Below are 26623 nucleotides of genomic sequence, written 5' to 3' on the forward strand. Positions count from 1 at the left end.
TTTAGAAATTGCAGCAACCGCAAATTATTATTATTTTTAATTCTAAATATTTGTTATTTTTGAAGTTCGGGGGGGGGGGGGGAGCTGCCCAACCTTGCCCCCTCTGAATACGCCCATGCGTAGATCTGTCTATTGCCATCCCTGTCGAACGAATATTGTAAGGCGCTAACTCTTTCATTCTAAGCAATCTTTAACAGATGGCAACCCATACTTGCGGCCATTTTTGCATAGGCAACCTTAGTTTATCACGTTCAGGAAAAAAATTAGCTTAAATTTTATATAAATGATGATTATACTTTATGAGTACATAAATGTGCACCAATAGTATTCGTTTACATGTGGCTGCGACTAGGTAGCGGCCAGTTGTGCAACGGCAACCATTAACTTTTCAAATTCTTTAAGTATACTTCTTTGAAGTAGAGTCTAGTTTATTTCAATAACAAACGCATCATTTTTACCCCAAAATGTCAAACAATATTAATTTGATAAAAAATACTTGCGGGCACTTCTTGCAAGGCAACCTAGCCAAAACACATTGCCCCTTTCATAATGTAACATAAAAACTTGATTTTGACTTTATACTCGATGAGTGCAAAATTTTGCAGCCGGATCTTAGACTAATAGAAATACGTACCCCCCCTCCCCTCCCCCACGCTACCTCTTTAACTTTTCACAATTGAAGTTCCAAAAATACTACGGAGGACAATTTTTGATGCTGTTACTGGACCGGGTGTTCTGGAGCTCTCCCTTGGAACATTTTCGAAATTGAAGTCCTAAAAATGAAGTTCTTCTGCAATACTCCATGGTATTAAAAAAAAGGATTCTCTCACTTAAATATTTCGAAATAGTAGTTTTCAAAACCAAAATATTAACACTCTTTGATGATATTAGGACTTATGATGAAAGGGGGTCGGATGTCCTTGTTTGAATATTTTCCAAAATTAAAGTCTTAAACACATGAACGTAAGACCATATTTGGCAACGTTAGGGACACTGCAGTTTTTCAAAAACTGAAGCTCCAAAAACGCAATTTTAAACAATTTTCGATTAGAAGATCTTTCTTGGAAATTTTGCGAAAGTGAAGCCCAAGAAACGAAATGTGAGGTACTCTGTAATAACTTTGGCTGGAGAAAGGGCTTTGGAGAAGAAAAATTTTGAGGACTAATAGAAAAAATGAAAACGAAATAGAAAAAATTTAAAAAAAAAGGGGGGGGGGGGAGATATGAAAGAAAGAGGAAGAGGCACACAATTCGCCGCTACTAATCTGAAGCTGTTGAAAAATTTAAATGTCAATATTTCTTTTTGAAAGAGAGAAAAAAAGATTTTTTCCCAAAATGAGATCTTTTCTTCTCTTCAATAATAAAGAATATTTTTTAATAAACATCTACTTAGCATTTTGTGGGGAGGGTCACCAGTCTTGTGCCCCCTCCCCCCTGGATGCACCAATGCAGCAAAATGTCCGGGAGTCCTCCTTCAAAAATTTTTGAAAATTTACCTTAAAAATGTTGGTTTTTGGTTGATTTTGGTGTAGATTTTATTGATAAAGTTTCTTGCAATAGCCATGTTTTTTTTTGGAACTTTATTAGCCATTGTTGTTTTAAAATAGAAGAATTGGTATCGATAGCTTTATATATTAATAGGCAAGCCGTTTTCTTTTGGTACCGATTTCTCCTCTGTTTGTGACCCGATTTCCTTCATTCTTTTTTTGTTCTGTAGCTATTGCCGAGTTTCAGTGTCATAAATAAAATTTTTTGAAATCGAACTCTAATTAACGAAGATATTAATAAAAAACGCATTTTCGTCCTAAATGGCTCTTTCTATGAGAAGGTATGGTCCAATTTTTTTCGAATTTGATATGATTGGTAAGGTCTATAAAAAACACTCCTAACGAAAAAATTGTCAGGGCACCTAAGGTCCAATAACCTAAATCCACTAGAAAAAAAGTTATAAGCGTTTTTTAGTAAGAGAAACTCAAAATTTTAATTTTATCTCTTTTCTATTGTTGAAATTCATTGTTGGAAGCGTGAAACATTAAGTTTTAATTCATTTTTTAAACCGCTTTTTCAACACGAAAAATGCATTTAAATGCTTTGAGCTTGGCATGGTTGGAAAGCTCGCAAAAAATGCTTTGAAACATGTTTTACCCGGCTTTACTGCACGAAAATCGAAACTGCTAAGTTGGCTAAAAACAACGCTAGAAGTTAGTGAAAATTCATTCTTATTTGCTTTTTCACGCGAAATATATTTAGCTTGAAGAAATTGCTGGATAATATTGTAGTGTTGCCAATTCTCGCTTGAGCATAAAGAAATGAAATACTTGCATCTGATTTTATTATTGAGGCTTTTTGGGTAACTACGGGCATTTAAAATATTTTCATTTTGATTACGTTTTCGCGATTTTAATGTTTAAATAAATTATTTTACAGAGTGAGGGGCGACTTTCAGTACCAGCTCCCAATAATACTTGCATTTGCTATCACCAGAAACAGATCTCAAGATGAAACTTTTGATAAAATTGGCGTATTAGTATGACGTCCAGTGCTTTCACATGGGCAAATTATACGTTGTCATCAGTAGAGTTCATTCATTTGACTGTTGGAAATTTTACATTTAACGGCAAGATCATGCCTACTTTTACAAAAAATATTGTTTGTCGAAGTTTTACATATTAAGGGAGTTTTGTGGCATCATTTCATTCAGAACAACTTCCATAATTGTGAAATTGCTGAACTTTATCCATTTTGGCACCAATGCCAGGACGAGAAATATTTTTCTTTGCATTCGTAAAAAACGAGTACAGAAATGTCTTTTTGCAAGGAACTGACTATGAATGAAGTCCCTCTTTAAAGTGGGGTTCATTAAATTGTAATCGTTCGTGACAAGGCGGAGGAGATGATAAAAAATGAAGATGATGATGATTTATGCCCCACGATCAGATTGTTATTCAAATCTGATTCTTTTTTAAACACTGTTGCTTCGCTTTTTCTTTTATTACGTTTCCATTTATGGCAAAAGCCCCTATTCCGGATGTCTTTCATCATGGCCCCACTAAATTTCGCTTACGCTTAATGGACAGCACTATCTAATGGGGCGATGCTTTAATCCACAATACAAGAGCAGCTTCCATTTTCATAATATTACCTTGCTTAGACTGTGCAAGCTTCAGTATTGAAACTAAGTTCTGAACTTGTACGTATATCTTTTTGTTTTGATTTTTAATTGTAAGCATGGAAGATTCACTCATTCTTATTAGTCCAGTCAATAGATACATTTTACCTTGCAAAAAATGGGGTCAAAGATTTTATTTTTTTAATTTGTACATATTGGTGCCGACATGGAAAAACCGAGTTGTCCAACACGGAAGACCCCGGGAGAACTTTTGGGAGCCGAAAAACCACAAAAGTTCATGACTTTTTTTGTTTTTTCCAAAATATAACCGGAATGGTTCAACTTAGAAAAAAGTTTTAAATGCAAAGTTTAAAGAACATAAAATTTCCTACAACTTTTGTATTTACAACTTTTTTGTAGCACAAATAACAAGCTTGCTATAGCTCTTTGAAAATAGGCAGTTTTCCTCCACTCCGAAAAAAAAAAAGCTTTCACACTGAAAGCAAGGCGTCATAATTATTAGAACTTCATAGAAACTTTAGTTTCAAAGAGTTTATCGACAGTTAGAGTAGTTTGAGTTTCTTGCTCACCTCCCCCCCCCCCCCCCCCCCGCTGGACACAGTAGCAATTCTGGCTGACAGATTAGTTCCCACTAGACTCCAAAAACAAACGATGTATTATGAAACTGATATACATATATACGCATTCATTTAAAGCACATACGATGATGCAATAATAATTTTTAAAAAAACCTTCCCCACTGCTCATGAACTAACTTTTCTGATCTGACAGAGATGGTCTTCCTCAGACTCCAATAATAGATGATATATTGTAGTTTGTAACTGGATTACACAATATATACATTCATTTGAGGGATATAATTCGTACATTCTAGTCTAATTATTGCAAACAAAGATGTGATTTTTAAATATTAATGTGAAGGAATGAATATTAGGCAGCTAATAAGCAAACAATCAACACAGTCATGCATCCTATGCTCTGATACAATAATAATAATAAACCCTCCCCCACCGCTCACGAATTAATATTTCTAGTCTGACAGAGGTAGTCTTCAGTCAGACTCTAATAACATATGATTTATATTGCGTTTTGTAATTGAATTACAAAATCTTCTCATTCATTTAAAGCACATAATTCGTACCATCTATTCTATTACGAGCGAAAATGCAATATTCGAATATAAATGTGAATGAATAAATATTAGGGTGATAATAAGCAAACAATAGACATAAAAATGAATAAATAAAGGTACAATAGTAATACGTAATGAACCCTTTGAAAAAATTCTGCAGAAACTGACTTTTTGAGGCATGAAAAACCAAAAAGAATTACCTTACAAAATGAAAATCCAACTGTAGAAGATTAATACATACATCTAAATTACAGAGAGATTCATTCGACCTTAAAGCAAATAGAGAAATAACAACAAAATACGCTGTTTATCTTCTTTGAAGCCGTTTTGAAGGTCCAGGTTCTCCCAGTTCAGAATCTGTAGGGGGTAGAAAGAAGGTGTGGTCCTTTAATTGTTCATCTCCTTGTTGTGGTAATTCCAAAAGCTCGTGGAACAAATTATCTTCTTCAGCAGTCTCATCCAAAGATAAAATTTCTGCAACATTTTCACAATTTGTGCCACTGCAGTGTTTGCACGTGCTGGAGCATTTTAAACCTGCCTTGTGACAAGAACAGGCTCCAGTACAATTTTTCTTGCAGGTACAAGGTACAATCTTCAAAAGATTCTGAGTAACTGAATCTCTTTTTGTGTCAACATGCATTAGACCTTGCGTCCTGCGTTCCCAACCCCATTTCTCTGGATCAGGTTATGTTGCCCAACCAACTCTGAATTTGGTGGTAGAACCGATATGAGTGATAACATCCAGCATGCCCCCCTCCCCGCACGTTGGAGGTAGCCCTGCAAGATATATCTTAGCTCTGTATACTAGTTTTATAAAAAGATTAAATTGCAAAGTATCTGTTAGATTTTTAATTTAAACTTTCACAAAAACGTGAAAGAATCACTTAATTTGAAAAAAAAAAAAAAAAAAAAAACGTTTTTGCATCATGCAGTATCAATCCTTTTTCGATGTAAACATTGCATCACGTTGTGACGTCATGTGTGCGATCGGTTGCAATGACTCAGTCAAGTGAATGAACTTTTGGGTGAACCGAGTCACCAGTTCATTGTATCTTATAACCGCGAGAATTTTTTGTAGATTGAGTTACTTTTTGATTGGCAACATATCTTTAACTTTCTTGCATTGGCAACACATCTTGTATTTTGCATATTCTTAATTTGACAGCCATGTGAAGACCTTTAAATACTTCGAGCGATCTTTTTCGCTCTCTCTCTCACCTCACATAGCCGCAAAATGTGTTGTACGTGATTTCGTGATGTCTGCCAGTGCCCTTTACTCCTGGCAGGGCGTAATACAACGTGATGTCTATTTTAAAGTCTTAAAACGCCTTTAGGCTTATTTTTGTATGTTACGTAAATGCCATATATTCCTAGGAATCAGCATGTTCGTAAAAAATGAATGTATCGTTGTATTTTAGCGGCTAATCTTTGTCTATTCGTCTAAATGTTTTTTTATATCAATGAAGATGTTGTTCGTCAACTTAAGTAATCCTTTGTGGATAATAAATACAGATTTTCCATGAGGAAAAATGCTTCACGTGTTTTTCTTTCCAACTTCAGGCTATGGACATTTTTATTTGCAAGTTCACTTCTACTAGCGGTGTAGTAAGCCTAAATTTCACTACACATAATGCTCACAAGTGGTTATGGGCCCAGGTCACCTGGACTTTGCAATTCCTGGCCATAACCTGAAGAACTTGGAAAATTTGAATTTTTATGCTCTGAAGAATTTTTAAAACATCGTGAAATTTTGAAAGTATGGAAGTCCCTACAATACCTTTACTAAATGCCAATAATTGGAATACTTGGAAGAGAAACATACAAGTTGTCCTGCGTCATTCGGGCAGCTGGGAATTCATCGAAGCTGACGAAAAAGAAAAGAAACCTGAAGAAGAAAAATTGACGTTCCGAGATAAAGCGGAATTGAATCTTAGAAGAACTCGAGCTTATACTACTATTTATCAGTTCCTGTCAGAAGAATTCAAGCCTCTCATCGAATGCACTACTGAAGGAAAGATAGCTTGGGAAATCTTGTGCAAGTATTTTGAACCTGACACCCGTGCCAGATTAATATCCCTGTTGGACAAATTTTTTCAAGTCAAGTTTCAAGATGGAGAAACGGTTGGTCTTTTCATCTGCCGAGTGAAAGCAGCCGCGTCACAATTAAAAGAAGTTGGCCATGCGATGTCCGACCTTTACATAGGTTTCCAGTATATCCGGAGTTTACCCCCTGAGTTTGCATCCATTGTACAGCAAATCTACAGATGGTCTGACGTGGACTTTACCCCATTGAAAATAGAACAAGAACTGTTGCTCGAAGAAAATAGAATTTCTGAAATGAACGTTCCACTACAGACACCTGCTGTGTATGTGACCGTTCCGAATTCGCTACCTGCCGGTAAGATCCATCCTTGTAAAAGTAGTTGTAAACCTGTGTCAAATTGTAGTAAAAATAGATTTAAAGGGAAATGTAATTTTTGTGGGATTTTTGGGCATAAAAAGGTTGATTGTTTTAAATTTAAGGCAAAGTTAAATTCTAAAAATTTTTCTCAAGGGTCTTCTAATTCTCAACATAATGTGAGTGAAATTAATGAGTCAGAAGCTTTGAATATTACTTCATCTGACTCAGATATAACGTGGATTGCCGATTCTGGAGCTACGTCACATGTCACTAAAAATAAAAATCTTTTCTCTGATTTTAGACCAGTTAATAACTTAAAAATGTCTATGGCTGTTGACGGTAAACAAAGCAATATTTTAGGGATTGGTACAATTCAATTGTTGGTCAAAATTAATGGTAGACATAGGAAAATTATCTTGAAAGATGTTCTGTACAATCCTGAAATCCGTCGTAATTTATTGTCATTATCTAAATTGGAACAGGAAGGTAACAAATTTGTCGGTCATAATACCATTCTTAAAGTTTATGACAAAAATTGGAATCAATTATTTTATGCAAAGCGTAGAAATGACATAAATTTATATTTTTTTAAGCCTAATAGATATTTGTATTTGAAAAATAGTGAACATTGTGATAATTCTGAACCTGTTTGTAACATTTCTGAAAAAATTGGTAAAATTTCACCTGAAGATTTATGGCACAAGAGATATTGTCACATTAATTATGAATATATTTCTAGAACTAGCAAAAACAATAGTGTTAGAGGTCTTCCTGAATTGAATAAAAATGTTAACTATTGTGAAATTTGTAAATATACTAAAGCTAGGAGTATTTCTTTTAAATCGATTGGGGCCGTGAGATCTTCTAAACCTTTAGAGCTTATACACATGGATGTAGGTGAAGTCCCAAATTTAACTTTGAGGGGAGAGAAATATTATTTATCCATTATGGACGATTTTTCAAAACGCGTTGCTGTATACCCTATGAAATTGAAGTCGGATGTTTTCAATATTTTTGTAAGATTTTTAAATCGTAATGAAAGGCTTTTAGGGAGGAAAATTAAATCAATTCGTACAGATGGGGGGAAAGAATTTTGCAATCAAAATTTTGAAATTTTCTTGAATAACCGTGGCATTAGGCATGAGAAAACTAATCCCTACACACCGATGATGAATGGCATAATTGAACGGTTTAACCAGACATTAATGGGGGGAGTTAGAGCACTTTTAAAAGAGAGTAACTTACCTTCGAAATTCTGGGGGGAAGCTGCATTTTGTTTTTCTTATGTTTGGAATAGGTCTTGTCATGGGAGCAATCATACCCCGTTTGAACTGTTTTTCAATAAAAAGCCTAACGTGAAACATCTCAGAACTTTTGGCTGTTTAACTTTTGTAAATGTTCCAAGCCAGAAAAGAAAGAAATTGGACGATAAATCTAAACCAGGAATTTTGTTAGGTTACGCTCAAAATACTAGAGGTTATCGTGTCTGGCTGGAAGACGAACAAAGAATCATAGAAACATGTAATGTCAGTTTTGATGAGGGAACTAAAGGGGCAGATGTTGTACTAGGTTCTGGATCAAGTAGTCCAAAGGTTATGAAATACTTACCTGACAATTTTGATTATGAATATCCTGTAACTTCAAATCAGGGAGTGGATGAGCTTTCCGGTGATAGTCCTAGTGAAGAATTAAAACCTTGTTCCGAAATTAATTGGTTGCGTCAAGCTGTTCCTAGACCATCAGGTGATAGAACTGATATTTACTATAGGATTGAAGGTTCAAATATTCGCTTGCGTTCTTTAAATGAAGTTATTAAATATTGTAATGATAACAAAATTGAATTTGATGAATCATATTTTGACTTTTCGGGCAAAAATTTAAAAGAGGGAAAGGTAATAGAAATTTTAGAGGGAAATCTTGCTGAAATTAAACTTCCATTAAATTTTAAAGAAGCCATTAATTCTAGGGAATCTAAACATTGGATTAACGCGATGGATCAGGAAATACAAACCATATATAATCGCGGTGTATGGGAGTTAGTGGATCCACCTGAACATAGTAAAATTTTGGGAAATCGGTGGGTATATACGGTAAAAGAAGATCAGCAAGGGAATATTGTGAAATACCGTGCTCGATTATGTGCCCAAGGTTATCTTCAGGAAGCTGGAGAATCATTTCAAGAAGTTTTTAGCCCAGTCATTGATTTTTCTATAATCAGATTGTTTTTCTGTATTTTTGTATGTCTTTTTAAATGGTGTCATCTGCATGTAGACATAAATAACGCTTATTTGTATGCTAATTTGGATACTAATGTATATATGAAACAACCTAGTGGATATGTACTAGAGCCTGGTAAAGTTTGTTTGTTAAAGAAAGCTTTGTACGGTTTACACCAAAGTGGTAGAATGTGGTACTATCAACTCCATGAAACACTTTTGAAAATGAACTTTTCTAGTTTAGATTGGTGTAATTGTTGTTACATATATAAAAATAAGGTTATTCTTCTTTTTTATGTTGATGATATCATACTCTTTGGCAAACTAAAATCTGATTTGAATGAAATTGTAAATTTTTTAAGAAATCATTTTGAATTAAAAATTTTGGGTGAAATAAGAAAACTTCTGGGTGTTGAATTTCAAAACATTGATGGTAATTGGTATATTCATCAGACAACGTATATTAATAAAATTGTTGAGTTGTATTCTAGTTATAATATTCCAATTAGTAATGTTCCTATTTCGGTTGGGGTGGTTTATTCAAAAATTGATTCGCCTACTAGTAAGTTAGAAATAGATAAATGTAATTCTTTACCATATCGAAATTTAATTGGCTGTTTATCCTTTTTGGCTAGTAGAACTCGTCCCGACATAACATATGCTTTGAATATATTTTCCCAATTTCAATCTAATTATGGTGAAAAACATTGGCATGGTTTACTTCGTCTTCTTGGTTATGTTTTGTATACGAAAAATCTTAAATTGAAGTTATCAAATATTTCAAATTTAAATATTAAATGTTATTCTGATTCAGATTGGGCAGCTAGTAGAGATGATAGGGTTTCAATAGGAGGTTACATCATTTTGCTAGATAATGCACCTATCATGTGGAAAACCTTTAAGCATAAATGTATTGCTCTTTCCACTATGGAAGCCGAATATGTCACTTTGACAGAGGCTGCTAAAGAATTTGTCTGGATCATAAAAATTTTAAAAAAATGAAAATTTGAATTTAATTTTGAAAAATTGTGAAATATTTTGTGACAACATTGCTGCAATAGATTTTTCCAAAAGTCCTATACAAAATCAAAGAAGTAAACATATTGATATCAAGTATCATTTTTTGAGAAATCTAGTAAATGAAAAATTGTTTAAATTAATGTATGTGAGTTCTAAATTAAATTTAGCTGATGCTTTGACAAAACCTTATACCAAATCTCAACTTGGACATTTTTGTGACATTATATTTGGGGGGAAAAATATATAACCTAAATTTGAACTTTTTGGGTGTGTAAAATTTTTGTGAAATTCAATGGTGACTTTGTCAATTTGAATTTATTGTGAATTTTTCTGATTGTTGTGCATGTTGCAAAAATGGGGCCGCTTGTTAGATTTTTAATTTAAACTTTCACAAAAACGTGAAAGAATCACTTAATTTGAAAAAAAAAAAAAAAAAAAACGTTTTTGCATCATGCAGTATCAATCCTTTTTCGATGTAAACATTGCATCACGTTGTGACGTCATGTGTGCGATCGGTTGCAATGACTCAGTCAAGTGAATGAACTTTTGGGTGAACCGAGTCACCAGTTCATTGTATCTTATAACCGCGAGAATTTTTTGTAGATTGAGTTACTTTTTGATTGGCAACATATCTTTAACTTTCTTGCATTGGCAACACATCTTGTATTTTGCATATTCTTAATTTGACAGCCATGTGAAGACCTTTAAATACTTCGAGCGATCTTTTTCGCTCTCTCTCTCACCTCACATAGCCGCAAAATGTGTTGTACGTGATTTCGTGATGTCTGCCAGTGCCCTTTACTCCTGGCAGGGCGTAATACAACGTGATGTCTATTTTAAAGTCTTAAAACGCCTTTAGGCTTATTTTTGTATGTTACGTAAATGCCATATATTCCTAGGAATCAGCATGTTCGTAAAAAATGAATGTATCGTTGTATTTTAGCGGCTAATCTTTGTCTATTCGTCTAAATGTTTTTTTATATCAATGAAGATGTTGTTCGTCAACTTAAGTAATCCTTTGTGGATAATAAATACAGATTTTCCATGAGGAAAAATGCTTCACGTGTTTTTCTTTCCAACTTCAGGCTATGGACATTTTTATTTGCAAGTTCACTTCTACTAGCGGTGTAGTAAGCCTAAATTTCACTACACATAATGCTCACAGTATCCAAAGATAGGTTCAAATACTTTACGTCACCTGTGTATAATATTCGCAAAATGTTTTCTCCAGCTGCAGCTAAGGAAGGCGTCAGGATGACAGATTGGGTCCATAAATACTTCAATAGCTTCCTTAATTTGAGGAGTTTTTTTTTTTTTTTTTTGACTATTTTGTACAACTTAATTTTGCCTTGGCCAAAGATTGCCGAAGTCGTATCACACCCACTAGACGCATGGATGAAAAGAATATTGCTGGGGTCAAACTTAAAAGATTTAGTGAGGAAAAAAACAAATCACAAGCATTCCCTCTTCCAGGTTTTAAAAAGAACAAGTTGCTGAAAGGCTATCTTAAAGCTATCATCAGTCCTCTCGCTCACTATAACAACCTTTTCAATTTCTTTTGCCTTTGAAAGAGCAGTAAGTGAGTGAGTCGGCATCATCTTGAGTCTGCCTGACTTCAATGCCACACTCTTCGAAGTATGTCTCAACAAGTAGAATAAGACAATTCTTTTTGTTATAATTTGCCAGAAATCTTTCTTAAGGAATTTAGTTAACATGTTAGGTTCAACCATTACTTCAAGAGAAGAGATTGATTGCTCATTGATATAGCATTTGTGACAGGCAGTGTGAATTGTCACTTCCTTTAAGAACTTCAAAAAACACTGATGTTCTTCATTTTGCCGTTTTGCGCTGCATCTTTGAAGATTTTCTGTTCCCTTCTCCTTCACAATCTTTATTTCGCATTCATGCAAACTGATTTCGCAAATAATAATGATAATAATAATAATAATAATAATAAAAAACACCTTGGTCAGGCGTAATCATTTCTAGGAAAAAAATTGTAATTCAGAACACACAAATTGATAAAACATACTCTCGCTCAAACCTTGAAGTGACCGACATGAGTAGCTATTGAGTCGATTCATCTCATTCGGAGAAAAAAAAGGGGGGGTGGTGGAATGGGGGTGTTTTGTTTAAATTAAACTGAACGGCGGCATTTACCCTCAGCTGTGAAAGACAAATGATTTCCAAGGTCAGACTGCCGGCGTTTCTCCTTTTTTCCTCCGTTATCCGATGCGCTTTCACGCACTTTGCTGAAGGGGTTCAGAAAAAGTGTGACTTTCAAGAAGCTGTAACTCGCTTGCGTTTCATGCTACAAAAATGTTGTAATGACAAAAGTTGAAGGAAATTTAATCCTCTTTAACATTTGCATTGGAAGTTTTTTTGTAATTTTAACCATTTTTGAGATATTTTAAAAATACCACAAAAAGTCACAAATTTTTGGGGGTTTTCGGCCCCCAAAAGTTCTCCCGAGGTCTTTCGTGTTGGATAACTTGGTTTTTTCATATTGGCACTAGTATACACAAATTTAAAAAATAAAATCTTTGACCCCATTTTTTTGTAAGGCAAGCCCGTTTTTTTCTACCTATTGACTGGACTATATTGTCGTGCTACCATTGAAGTTTTGTAGTTATTCAAGCATATCGAAAATCTTAACCCCCCTCCCCCTTTTTTCGTCAGAAACTTTCTTTTTCTTCCCATCTGCAGAACTTTAGATGAAACAGCGCACTAAGGTCTCATTTTATTTCATCAACTTTAATAATTAGAAAGAAAAAAGTAAATAAACAAATAAATGGAAGATGCTGAGTGGTTATTTGATGCACTAACAACGCAATGCGTAGATTATTATGATGTGGGAACTTTTAGTCAGTGATGCTAAAGAAACGTAATAACATTCACAAAATCAATTTTCGGTAGTCAATAACAAAGCCGATACTTCTTCCCAAAAAATTTCGTGTTGTGGACGACGAATTCGCATTAGCTCTAAAATTCATTACTTGGGGAAAATTCGCGTTATAGCCATTTCGCTTAAGTTGAATCGCCTTGTAGCGGGAGTCGACTGTAATCATTTGGCAGGTTAGAAAGAGGATGTCCAAGAACATCCTCATCAAAGTTCTTATAGGAAAGATAACCAGAACAAGGTTTCCGTAAACCTGAATGCTTAAGCCTCTCCATGCACAAAAAAGCCTCAGCTTCAATTTGCATATGAAGGGGACATAAACCTATAAGTAATTTCATCACAGCAGTAGGCGTGGTCCTAATACTGCCAGTCATGGCTATGCAGGCCATCGTCTACTGCTTATTGAGCTCAGTTCTACTGTCGCGAAGACACGAGCCAAGGAAGAGATAACGAGAGAGCTCAGAACCCCCTTCACCTCCTTCGAGCAACCCCGAGCCCCGGAGGGTGAGAGAGAGGAGAACTCAGACGGGGTGCGACCGTGAGACTAACAGGTGTCGACTCGTGCTGGCTAGCCAAAGGGGGTAAGTCTTTCTTCTGGAATTCCTCTTAATCTGTTACTTGTCCAGTTTTGATTTATATATTAAATATAGAATGGATAACTTAACTCTCTGTTATTGTCTAATCTTTGTTCCAACATGTCCGAGCGTTGGTTCATCTGGTGCCATGATCAGGATAGTTGAGGCATCGATTTGAGAAAGCATGCGTATATGAATGCAAATTTGTTTTTCTCTCTCCTTGCACCATTCTGTTATAGTTTTGCACTAGGCATTGTTGAAGGAAGGAGTAAACTAAGCAAAACAACTATTTTTTGCAATTTTGACTTAGTATTCGTGCGTATTCCAGTCTGAGCCACGTGCAAGTTTTTTCAATAATCTGTTAGCATCAGTCGCTGAATTTCATTGAGGTATAAACTTTGTTATTGATCTTAATTCATAATGTTTACTGTAGACAATTGTACATTATTTTGCATATTTCTCAAGATGTTGCAATTAGCAGCACAAAATTTCTTATTTGTGCCACATGCTGCTAATGTTGGGTATTGTTGACGCGAAATTTCTAGTAATTTGTTACTTTCACATTCTTGGGTTATTAATTTGGTCTTGTTCCATTTGAGAGGTTAAAAAGAGTCGGAGGGGACGCAGGCAAAACAACAATACCGTATTGGGAAATTCGAGAGCTTCGTTAACAATAAACGCTAACTCCACGGTTGAACCAATTCCCAATATTTCTTTGCTGGAATTAATTCCTAAATTTTCAGGGACCTCTGCGCTTCCCGTGAGGGCATTTATAGCAAAAATTAACGAGATTTCTCAAATAAGCGGGTGGTCGGATACACAAAAACTAATAATAACAAAGCTAAAATTGACTGATGGGGCGGAAAGTTTTGTGCACGCGGACCCGAGGGCTTCGACCACACGAAGTTTCGATGAATTAGTTGAAAGGTTGCTATACAGGTTCGATAATCCTCTACCCTTATCAATGTATCTGAATGAGCTCGCAACTTGCGCACAACGTACGAAAGAAACAGTTCATGACTACTCAACGCGGCTAAGAGTGTTAGGGAGAAATATAGGTTCAGTTCAGGGATACAGAATCTCTCCAGAAATTCGGCAAGCAAGCGACAAGTTATTGCAAGCTCGTTTCGTGGCAGGACCGCGCCCCGAAATCCAACGACACGTCTTGAGCCGAGAACCCTCAAGCTTTGAAGAAGCTATCTCTGTCGCTTTGACCGAAGAGGCCAATAATAAGATTTTCGAGGGATCTTTGACGCCTCGGGAAAGTGAACGCGAGCAGGCCGACGTGTTTGCGGTGCTAACCGAACAGGTCCGCGACTTATCGATGCAAGTACAAAACCTTAAGGAACAAGTAAATGTAAATACTATTCATCCCAGAGGAATGAACGGTGCGCCATATCGCAGCAGGGCGAATGTCAAATGTTACTTTTGTGGGAGAGAAGGGCACTATCAATATGAATGCAGAAAAAAGATGAACAGTGGGAATAGATCCCCAATGAGAAATAGAAGGGTCAGCTTCTCCCCTTGCAGAGACGAAACAAATGAAACACACGAAAGGCAGTTAAACACCAGAGGGAAGCGCCGATACTAACTCATTCTGGACCAGACGTGCAGCTTCCCGATACAATACGTATTGGTCCCAATTACTTCCTACCACTAATTAGAATCAGATCCCAAGGGAACGAATTTCTGTCCTTGCTGGATTCCGGTGCTGCGGTTTCGCTGATTTCTCCTAAAATCTTTAATAAAATTAACCAAACTGTAGCACTAAGACCTCTGAACTCGTCAATTCAAATAAGAACAGTCAACGGCGAGGAAGTTCCCATTAATGATTCGTACAAAATCGTGATCGAAATAGGCAATGCCCTGTTTGAGCACATATTTTTTGTCACAAAATTGGAAATCTCTCCTGCGTATGAGGCGATTCTTGGATACGATTTTTTAAAGTATAGGGGCGCAATCTTAAATCTAGATGAGAATGAATTGTGTATTTCAAATGAAAACGTTCCTATATTTAACAACTCTTTAAGGAAAACGCCAATTTCAAAAGAAAAAGAAATCTCTCTTAAGTTGAAAAGGAAAACTTTACTCGCCCCAGGACAAAAGACTATTGTCAGAATCTCAATTCCGGTTCTCCCCCATTCAAGCGTGAGTGTGTACATGTCTAGCACGGCGAAGCTGAAAGATAAGGGTGTCGACTTCCCCTCAACGTTTTGTAGGATCGACGAAGAGAATAGAGAAGTGCTCCTTGAATTGAATAATAGATCTCAGTCTAGCGTCTTGTTAAATAAAAACATGAGGATTTGTAATGTCAATAGCTTTGAAGAAATTCCTACCTCAGAGGTACCTATTTCAAGTGAAGTTTTACCCCCGCTAAATGAAAAGGATTTTAAACTCGGGCATTTAGACGTGAGAATAAATTCTAGAGTCGCGAAAATTTTACTGGAGCATTCGAATGCTTTCGCTAGGACAACAAAAGATCTGACGGGCGCGTTCACCGAGCCGCACCGTATCAATTTTGAGCATAACAGACCAGTCAGGTGCCCAATTTACAAAATACTTTACAATTTAAGATCCGAATTTAGGAAACAAATCAACGACCTTGAGGAAGCGCAAATTATTTCAAAATCGAAATCTCAATATAATGCACCAGTACTTTTTGTGAAACAAAAGAATAAATGGAGATTGGTTTTAGACTTTCGTAAACTGAATGAGGTAACCATGACAGAAGAATTCGGAATTCCCACTTTAGACGATATTCTGCATGAAATATCGGGCTCGAATTATTTTACTGCTTTAGATATGAAATCAGCATTTAATCAAATTCCCCTGCACAAGAGCGATAGATACAAAACTGCCTTTGCTACACCTGATGGGGACAAATATGAATTTAATAGACTGTGTTACGGACTTAAAAATAGTCCGAAAATTTTTCAGTCGATTGCACAAAGCGTCCTAGGAGATCTTCTGCACAGCAGCGCTCGTTTACATCGACGATATAATTTTATTTACGAAAACGATCAACGAACACCTAACACTATTAAGTGAAGTTCTTAAACCGTTCGAAGAAATTAACCTCAAATTCAATCCGGAGAAATGTCAATTTCTAACGAAGTCGTGTAAACTTTTAGGATTTATAATAAGTTCGGACGGAATGCGTATCGATGAAGATAAAACCGTTTCAATAAATAAGTTTCCGCCTCCGACTGACCAGAAGCAAGTTAAGTCGTTTTTAGGTTGTTGCAATTTTTATCGATGCTATATCAGACACTTTGCCCGTAGAACTCTTCCCTTGACAAATCTGCTGCGCAAAGATGTGGATTTTGAATGGACAGAAGAAGCTCAGGCTTCATTTGAGGACATAAAGTCGGCAATTTTAAACCCCCCTGTGCTAGCACTACCCGATCCCGCAGCTCAGCTACAAATCACCACTGACACTTCTGCGCTTGGTATTGGAGCTGTTCTAGAACAGAAGTATCCAAACTCGGAAGTCAAACCATTGTATTTTTACTCAAAAAAGTTAAACCCCTCGCAGTCCAAATACAGTGCAACAGTTTTAGAGTTTTTTGCTATCTATTCCGCTTTGAATTTTTTTAGACCTTTTCTGATAGGGAGATATTTCGAAGTGTTTTCAGACCACAAGCCACTTGAAGGGTTTCTCTCAAATAAAAATCCGGCCGCTAAAATATTAAGGTGGAAGTTAGCACTCGAGGAGTTCAATTACAAATCCGCTACATTGAGGCTGTTTTGAACCCAGTGGCCGACCATCTCTCTCGTTGCGTGAACGCGATAACGATCATCTTTCCAAGTACTGAAGAGTTGATAAAAATGCAAAACAACGACCCTAAATTAAAGACTATTATTGACTCGTTAAAAAACCAAAAAACTCAAACCAATTACAAAAATTATACAATCGATGAAGACGGAATTTTAGTTCATTTGTCCAAACGAAATAGCAGATCCCCCAGGAAAGGTATTAGAAGACAAATCTGTGTGCCGCATTCTTTAAAAGGTAAAGTCTTAGAATCAGTTCATTCGGAGATTGGCGGGCATCTTAGGTCTTTTAAAACATACAACAGACTTAGCGAGAATTTTTTCTGGCCTGCGATGTATAGTGACATGCAGAATTACTTGCGCTCCTGTACTATTTGTCTCTCTAGACGGAGCGCGCATAAAGTGACTAACGCGCCGCTTCAACTGTACGATGAATGCGAGTTTCCTGGTCTAAGATGTCATATGGACGTTTTCGGCCCTTTAAAAATGACGGCTAGAGGTAACAAGTACGTTCTCTCTATGGTTGATGCATTCTCAAAGTACATCCATGTAGTGCCACTTCCGGATCTGAAGTCCGAAACTATATCCAAAGCCTTTTTCGAACATTATATTGTGCACAAAGGTTGCCCCAGAGTATTGATTACTGATAACGCCCAGTACTTCAAGGGTGCGGAGTTGACAGATTTTTGCAAAACACAAGGTATAAAAAAGAGACACATTTCTGCGTATTCTGCTCATGTCAATGGCACGGTTGAAAAGCCAAATCAATCGATAGCAAATATTTTGGCGGCTCTCTCTATTGAAAAGCACGATTGGGATATACATTTGCCTAATGTTATGTTAGCATTAAATTCCGCGATACATGAGGCGACGCAGACGTCGCCCTTTTTCTTAGAGCACGGCAGAGATATTAAATTACCGTATAGTCTAAACAAAACTGATGAAACCCAGCAATCAAAATTCGAGTACACAAAACATCTAGTATCTTCACCAAATGATGTTTTCGAAAAGGTTCTGGAAAACCTTAAACGTCAAGAATCAAAAAACATAGAACGTAGCAGACGGGGGAAAAAGGATAATAAATTCGACTACTCAGTTGGCTCTCTATATCACATTAAAACTCCGAATTTTAACCTGGGAATTTCCTGCAAGCTAAGAGCAAAGTATGAAGGTCCTTTTCGAGTAATTGAGCGATTTTCAAAAGTGAACTACAGAGTGCGCCATGTCGAGAACCCAAAAAAGACATTAAACATTCATGATAATAGAATGAGTCCTTACACTCAACGTTTCAGCTACTTACACTTAGTAAACACTGAACAGATTGACAATGCGGCTCCGTCAGAAACAGACGACGATGAGACTATCGCACCAGAACCAAATCAGAGGTACAATTTGCGAACGCGTCATTAAAAAAAAAAAAAAACGCTAACAATTTTTTTTTCTCTTCCTTCACATTGGCTCAGACTACGCCGAAATATTAGTCTAATTTCCGTTTTGACAAATAAATTAGTTTAAGCTAACCAAGTAAAAAAAAAGAGGTTTTTCCAGAAGGGCTTTCCCTGCTTGTCAACGCCAAGGTCTACCCGAATGACAGTTTCAAAAAAAAAAAAAGAGACACGGATTCTGCCTCTGGTATCTTTTCCCTAGGAGGCGTGCCCACCGGTCATAGCAAGAGAACCTGTAGAGCACAGGAGGACCACTTGGTGCGAGTTCCCTGTCAATGGAGCCGACGGATTCATCTTACTCCAGCAACATGAACATTACCGACGCCGTCCTGCGTCATGCCTCTGCTCATCACCGGACTTGATGAGAGCCCTCACCACTTCAGGCCAGGCAAGCGATATCGGGAAACCAGGGAAACGTTCCACCTGTTTTCAAACACAGACTCTGGACATAACTCAGGACTTTATGTACCCCTGTAGGCTAGCCAGTTTATTCGAACAATTTTTTCTTGGTAGGGAGGAGTGTCGCGAAGACACGAGCCAAGGAAGAGATAACGAGAGAGCTCGGAACCCCCCTCACCTCCTTCGAGCAACCCCGAGCCCCGGAGGGTGAGAGAGGGAGAGAGGAGAACTTAGACAGGGGGGTGCGACCGTGAGACTAACAGGTGTCGACTCGTGCTGGCTAGCCACAGGGGGTAAGTCTTTCTTCTGGAATTCCTCTTAATCTGTTACTTGTACAGTTTTGATTTATATATTAACTATAGAATGGATAACTTAACTCTCTGTTATTCTCTAATCTTTGTTCCAACTTATCTGAGCGTTGGTTCACTAGCAATGTCTCTTAACAGGTATCGTGACAGATAGGAGCGGCCATCAATAACATTTTGTTGGGCAATTCGAACTGATAGCTCAATCAAAACCCGAAGTTCAAAGAACTAAAAGCAGGTTTTAAGCTAACAAACCCAACTGAAAATTTGTGGAATGATCTGCTCGGGAAGAAAGGACATACAGACACATATTTAACAATTAAATAAACATTTTATTAAACAATAAATATGTCAAAACATGGAAATAATAACAAGTGTAAATAAAATTCACATTCCCCAACAATTGAATAAAAAATCCCCCCAAAAATATCAGTAGGAAACATTTCTTAAAAATAGTATCGTTTAAAGTTCCAGTAAAATTTATATGACTTAATTAATATAAGTACAACCTTGAGTCCAATGCCATAAACAGAATAGTTCATATGAACGAGTTAAAAAGTTCATACCAAACAAGCTATTCCTTCCTTAAAAGTTGGCACAACATGTGAGGGCGCGATCCACCAATTTGGATCCCCTATCAAAATTGTCCGTGACCATTCATGCCACCATGCTGAATTCAGAAAATAAACCTGTCCTCCTGGACAACAGGAACCATCCATCCATCTAACGGACATCCAATCCAGCTCTCGAGCGTGGACCTTCAATGGTCCTGTTTGTTAGGCCTTTTCACAGCAAAAAAAACAACTTGATTTAAACTCTCAATTTTAGAGAGAAAATCCCTCACTTAAAAACTCATCTCAAGGCAACAACTGGAACATGCCCGCATTTCTAGCTGGGCTCAACGACAAAACTTCCTACATCTTTCAAAAAGAATCCACTATACTACGTGGAACTCCGGAGCACACAGCTCCCAGGCACAATCTCAGCACCTCAGAAAAACATCGGACTGCAGTCTCAACATAGTAAAAACAAGAGGTGAAACAATAAGAGAATGATTGATTGAGAGTTCACACTTAAATAGTATTCCCTATCTCCCTACGCGATGGCGTGACGTATATCAAAAAACATGCATAAATTACATTGAGGAAACAACTCAACACAGTTTACAGTTTAAAACTAAATTCTTTAAAATTGTTTCCCACATGCATACAGCAAGCATCTACTCAACATCTTTCCTATGACGTCACATCATCGTGGCGGGTCAACAAACGCATGCTACGCATGCAGGGAATGTTGGCTCTGGGGAACGATTCGAGCGCCGGAAAAATAGCGGGATGACTTTCAAAGTTCGAAAAAAGAAGGAAGTAAGTTCTGGAAACTTTTCTAATCCTTCTAAAACTTTAGGAATTTCTCCAAGAAAAAAAATAATGGCTCTAGGCCAACACATTTGAACCAGGAAAAGGAACCTTCAGTTTAGTGTGTTTGCAAGCAAAAAGTATCTATGATAATTTAATTAAAAAAATCAAGTAAAAAAAGAAACTAAAAAAAAAGCAGATTCAAGCTAGTTATTAGAAAATCCACAAGTAGCACAAATAGCTTCCAACTTTCAACATAATCAAAATATTTACAAGATGCAAAAGGATTGAAAACTCAAACATGGAGTGCAAATTGAGGCAAAATGCCTGCTCGGTTCAACAAGCTTCCAAAAATAGGTTTTCACTAGTTGAGTTACGAATTGTGAAAATTCATCAAACTGAAAGTCCTTCAGTGGCGGATACAAGGGGGAGAGTCATGAGGGTTATGATCCCCCCCCCCCAAACCCGCAACAGTATTTGAATGTTTGCTCGAAAAAAATTAACTTGATCGAAACCGTAAGAAGTGAATGCAAGGAGGGGGGGATCAAGGGGGTCATGACCCCTCACCCCATCCCTGTCTTAAGGTTGATTGCATTTGAGTGGTGAAAATGACTGCTTGAAAAAAAAAAAGAAAAGCCGGACCAAAACCATAAGAAACAGTATATAGTTTTCAAACTCTTTTTTCGCGGGGGGGGGGGGGGGGGTATTAACTGTCATTTTTCTATTTATAGCATATGCATTTAAAATATGTAGACAGTAAAATAGCTTTTCTTGAGACAGTTAGTCTGTGGCACTGGGTTCAGGAGCCAGTATAATGAAGAGTAACAAAGAATTGTCTGACGCCCGATCGCTTTTTATGCAACAAACTTAATCGACGATAGTTGATATAAAACTATCCAAAGCTACAGGCATCGCTTCAATTGATAAAACATTTGAGCGTGTAAATGTTTTTTTTTTATGTAAAGTCCCTGCAGATTATAATTTCTTTCTGATGTAAGTTTAGATAGTTTCATTTTTAGTCGTGCTGTGTTGATTTTTAAATGTGCTGTAAATAATTTATTAGTTTAAATCAGTGTTTTAGATTTAGTATTGTGCAAGAAATGTAAAATTTGAGCGTCGTTCTAGCGCAAAACCACATTATGCAAAGGTTCTTGTAAACTAGTATTAGACGGAAACCCTGTTGAAAAACGCTGCATTTGTTAGAAAAGCACTACATATAACAAGGGTTCCCATTTTTTTCGACTCGGGGCTCACTTTGAGGAATTGCAATTTTTTCACGGCACCCTATTATATTTCAATTACAACCACTTATTGAAAATATGGACAGCTCGTGGCACCCCTCGCCCCTCCTTGCAGCAATGAAGGATGCCATGGCACCCACTTTGGGAACTCATGACCTATAACAAAAACAATGAAGCGTTCGGTTGACAAAGCAGTGTATCTTTTTTTTTGGACTGTTGAAAAAACGATGAACTCAAACCAATGGAAACATATCTGGAGTTCCTGTATCAGACTCTGAGACATCTTTGTCAACCTCCAATTTTCGACAATTGGAATTTTTTAGTTGGTGAGTAATTTATCAAGTCTGCATTATATTTATGGAATATTTAATTTTTAATTAAATTTTCGCCACATTTTTTACTATTATTTTAAGTGATGTTTTACTATTATTTTTTCTGCATACAAGATGGATGCGTCGAATATCATGCAAATTTATAGTCTAAGGTGGATATGTGTTGAGTATTACGCAAATATTGAATCAACCAGGGGTTTTGTGATCTGAAATTTCCGAAGAAAACTTCGGTTCGTTTTCTTCGGAAGAGTTGTCGTTTCCGAAAATGTTCGGCATACATTCTAAAACTGAAAAGTTATTTTAAAAGAAAACTTTTAAAATGATTGACATGAATTCAATTCTAATTTAAGAAAACAAATCCAATATTTGGAGTACACAAACAAAATCAGATGACTATTTTTAAAAATATGTAATAAAAAGTACAGGAATATGGCAAATATAGAACAATTGCAAAAATATAGGCCTTTTTGATGCATTTATAACAAATATAGGGAAATATAGGATAACTTCAAGTAATAACTATTCTCTATAAAAACACCTTGAAACATTTAGGAAATTATTCTGCTCAAGTTTCTATGATTACTACATGCACCCAGTTAAGAAAACAATAAATAAAATTTGAAATTATATAATCAAATTGAAAACATAAAAGCTTACTGAAGATTGTGGATACTGAGAGGACCATGACTGCAGGAAGGACGATGATAATCCACCGCAGTACCAGATTGCTCATTAATCTGTCTATGGCACGCAGGTAATAAATGATTCAAAGGAATGCTACCTCTGGTTGTGTGAATTTGATTATTGCCCTCTAAATTAAAGAAAAAATATTTAAATTAAATAAATATCATTTGAGATTGTGTGTGTAAAAAAAAATCTTATGCAATGTTTATGAAAACAATAATAAATTATCAGTAAGTTTTCACATTGAGACATCAACACATTAAAATTTTTGAAAACCAAGCATTACATTTATCGAACACGCAGAAAAAATAAAAAAAAGTTATATGTTAGGATGGAACTTTTTGTACATCCTAGGGTTGGCACGTTTTAGTCTAAGGTGGAAAAAAACGGTAAAAATACCTTTCTGATATGGAGGTGAGGGCTCAGAGACTTAGCTATTTCCTTACCTCTTAAAAATTGCATAATTACAATACAATCAGGGGTTATCCTTCTTTAAAATTTTTATGGATTATCTTTTTTTTGGGGGGGGGGGTGAAGGGAGAGTACAGGTCATTACTCTTATGAGGATTGGAACCCCTGATGTATTAACATCTTGGAAATTAAGATGCTGTTGTAAAGTTGTAAATTAGGATGAATGATTATGGTGGCTGAAAACTGATATTTACAAAAAAATTCTCTGAACTTTGTTCTTCTATACAAAAGAGACTTCAATCTACTTTTTAAAGAGAAAGACATGCTCACATAAACAGCAGAAACAATAAAAAATACCGTAGGAAATTTGTTTTTCGATGGTGGTAAAAAGTATGAGGAAAAGAGATTTTCCAGAGACTGTAAAAACCACCAGATTGAAAATATTGTTGGCATATTTACTGTGTTCAAGACCCGAAGTTCATTACATTAAAAGACACGTGTCAATGAAAACAAAGCCGTGGAATTTACTGAAAAAAAGGAATAGACAAACATAAATGAAAACATTTATTTAATTATTCAAAACCAAATGAACCTATTATTTCAGTAAAGGGCATTTTTTGCAAAATTGAGTTAGCTGTGGTTTTACCATATTTTTATGTACTGAAATTAACTAGTGTAGAAGGAGAGTGAAATCTTGTACAACAACGCAAGGTTAACATTTTTTGTTTCATGCAGAAAGGGCATAAGTCCTGGACTTATGCAGCTTCTGTTCTGAACGTGAATGAAGGAATAGAAAGACCCAAAGGGTCATTCCATGTCAACTCACACACCTAAAAAGTGAGTACCCACAGATTATAACAATATTTTGCAAGTTCATACCCATTTATAAAGTGGTATAAAAAAATTGACTCTCTAACTGTTGCAGTTTTTTAGATATAAGGGGTCGAAAATGTTTTGCTCCACTGGCTCATACTTGCCTGACCATAACTCTGGAACAAATAAAGTTAGAAACTTGAACTTTATATATTTGGAAAGTTTACATTAAGAGCTTTAAAATGACATATTACATGATCCAAAAATACAATTTTTCATTTTGAAGGTCATTTGAATTGACCTTTGACATTGAGTATTTCCAAAAGTTTTAATTTTAAAAATCTGAAAAAAATATATTTTGCGTAAACTGTTATTTTTTTCATTCGTGATAAGTTTCATGTTGGGACAACACTGGGATCATGCATAATTTAAACTTTAATGTTACTAGGAGAGGCCAAAAATGGATTGCAATCAATTCAAAGTCAAATATGTGTGCCCAGTTGTGTCATAATCATGCTGATAATACAACATTAGAAAAATGAAAAATTCATTCAATGTGATGTACAATGAGTAAATTACATAAAATAATTATACAAGTTATCCAGGCAGTCAAACTTGACTTAACAGTTATATACTTCTTCTTGACAATGCTTTGCTAGGTTGCTTTCTGCTTCTGCAATTTTATATTTCCTTCCAGTTTCTACACTTGAGTAAAACTGGTCTCAAGTCTTCACGCACACTATGTTCTGGCAAATGAAAGATGAAAAGGATTACAACCAGGTGTGCCACGATGGAAGGTCACGGGAGGCCGATAAATAAAGAACACAATAGTGCAGGGCCGTAGACAGGGTAGGGACCGTCGGGATAAATCCTCCCCCGAAAATTTAACTTTTCTCTAAAAAATAAAGAAACGAAAACTATCTGATCAAAATTCTTCCCTCTACTCCTCCTTCACTTGACCTTGTTATACAAATCTTCTTTCCAGTCAGACCCTTTCTCCTTCTCACCTCCTCCACACATACATACAGATTTAAAAAAAAAATTCAAAACGTCCTAACTTTTTTACACCTTAGTTCTTTCCCAGAATGTTAATGACTTTTATTACAAAATAACATTTTAAAAACATTCATTGTTATTATTTTTTTTCAGGTGGCAATTATAGATTGCTTTTTAATTGTGACTATTTTCACTAACTTGCTCGAAAGTTTTTCTAAAAGCCTCTGTTGCGTGCATTTGTAAGTGTAGACATGTAATAAACACTGTATCATGTATTATAGTCCGTATAAGTGCAGGCAGTTCTTATTTTGTCGAGTCTAAATATATTACAAAATTTTTGAAGTAGTTAATCAAAATAATTATTAGAAACTAATTTTTTAATTACATTTCAGTTTAATTTTTGCAAACAACATAATAAACATAATTTTTAAACGCTATTTTTTCTTATTACATGTCTGGAACCATTTTTGCCTCCGACCATGTCCCTCCCCGAAAAAGTATCCTGGCTACGGCCTTGCAATAGTGTGTATAATATTTTTTTTTTCAGATTTTTAAAATAATAACTTTCGTAAATATTCAAGGTCAAAGTTAATTTTAAATGACCTTCAAAATTTAAGAGTCATTTTTTTTTAAACGCTGGACAAAGTGAAGGGGAGCCTGATAGTTGACACCGTCAATTTTCCAGAATTTTTCAGGATATTTTACTAGTATGGTGATAAGAAAAAGTGAAGCTTCTTTCCTCTCTGATTTGACTAGCTAGCCCTCGAGTGGAGGTCAAACTTTAGGGTAGAGAGAAAAAAAGAGCTAAATATATGATTGTTGCTTTGCTTCAGAAGCAATGAGTGAACCTAGCCAAGTCTTTTAAATAAGGATAATACTTTATAATAGGTGCATGCTAGCATAAATATTTTGGTGGCTCACTCATGGCTTTGAGGGCAAAGGTCAATTGAAACTGCTACTTTTTTTGCCTTGTTTAGGCCCGCATATCTGCTAAAGCCGTGAGTAACCCTCGGGAAATAAGTATATAACTACTCATCACAGTATAGTACTAAGAAAAATATAAAATAGCTTTCGTTTCTCTTAGCTTCAGTAGTTAAGCTGTCTAAAAGTCTATGATTTTTTAAAAATGCCCAAGTTTAGAGGTCAATAACTTTAATCGAGAAGGGTCAACAATTTTGGGACATAGTTGTAGTTATAGTCCAAGTAGTGTAGTTTAAGGTCCAGGTTAGAAATCCATGGCAACTAACCAACTGTCTCAAAGTTGATAATTTGAAACAAAAAGAATCACAGTGTTAGGTCAATTACTCTAAAACGCTTGAGTCAAAAACTTTGAGCAAGAGCTGTAATTATGCTATACGTGATGTAGTTTTAGGCTCATGTCTGAAAACCACGAGATCTAATCACCTTACTTAATTAAGCGGTCTCAAAAATGATTTCAGTATAAAAAAGCGTTTTTTCACGAGTTTATACGCATACTACTTAATCTTAGGGGATCA

The 26623-nt window shown here is 35.9% G+C and overlaps 1 protein-coding gene across 4 annotated transcripts in view; it reads right to left on the reverse strand.

Moving 5' to 3' along the window:
* Nucleotides 1–26623, reverse strand: part of LOC129218463 (neuralized-like protein 2) — a 72977-nt gene that overhangs the window by 16811 nt on the left and 29543 nt on the right. For all 4 annotated transcript variants that reach the window (XM_054852738.1, XM_054852739.1, XM_054852742.1 and 1 more), the window contains one exon: nt 22881–23034. In XM_054852738.1, coding sequence (XP_054708713.1) covers nt 22881–23034 — 154 coding nt within the window. The remainder of the gene's footprint in view (nt 1–22880; nt 23035–26623) is intronic.

This window comes from Uloborus diversus, chromosome 3 (assembly GCF_026930045.1).
Source record: "Uloborus diversus isolate 005 chromosome 3, Udiv.v.3.1, whole genome shotgun sequence".
Classification (NCBI taxonomy): domain Eukaryota; kingdom Metazoa; phylum Arthropoda; class Arachnida; order Araneae; family Uloboridae; genus Uloborus; species Uloborus diversus.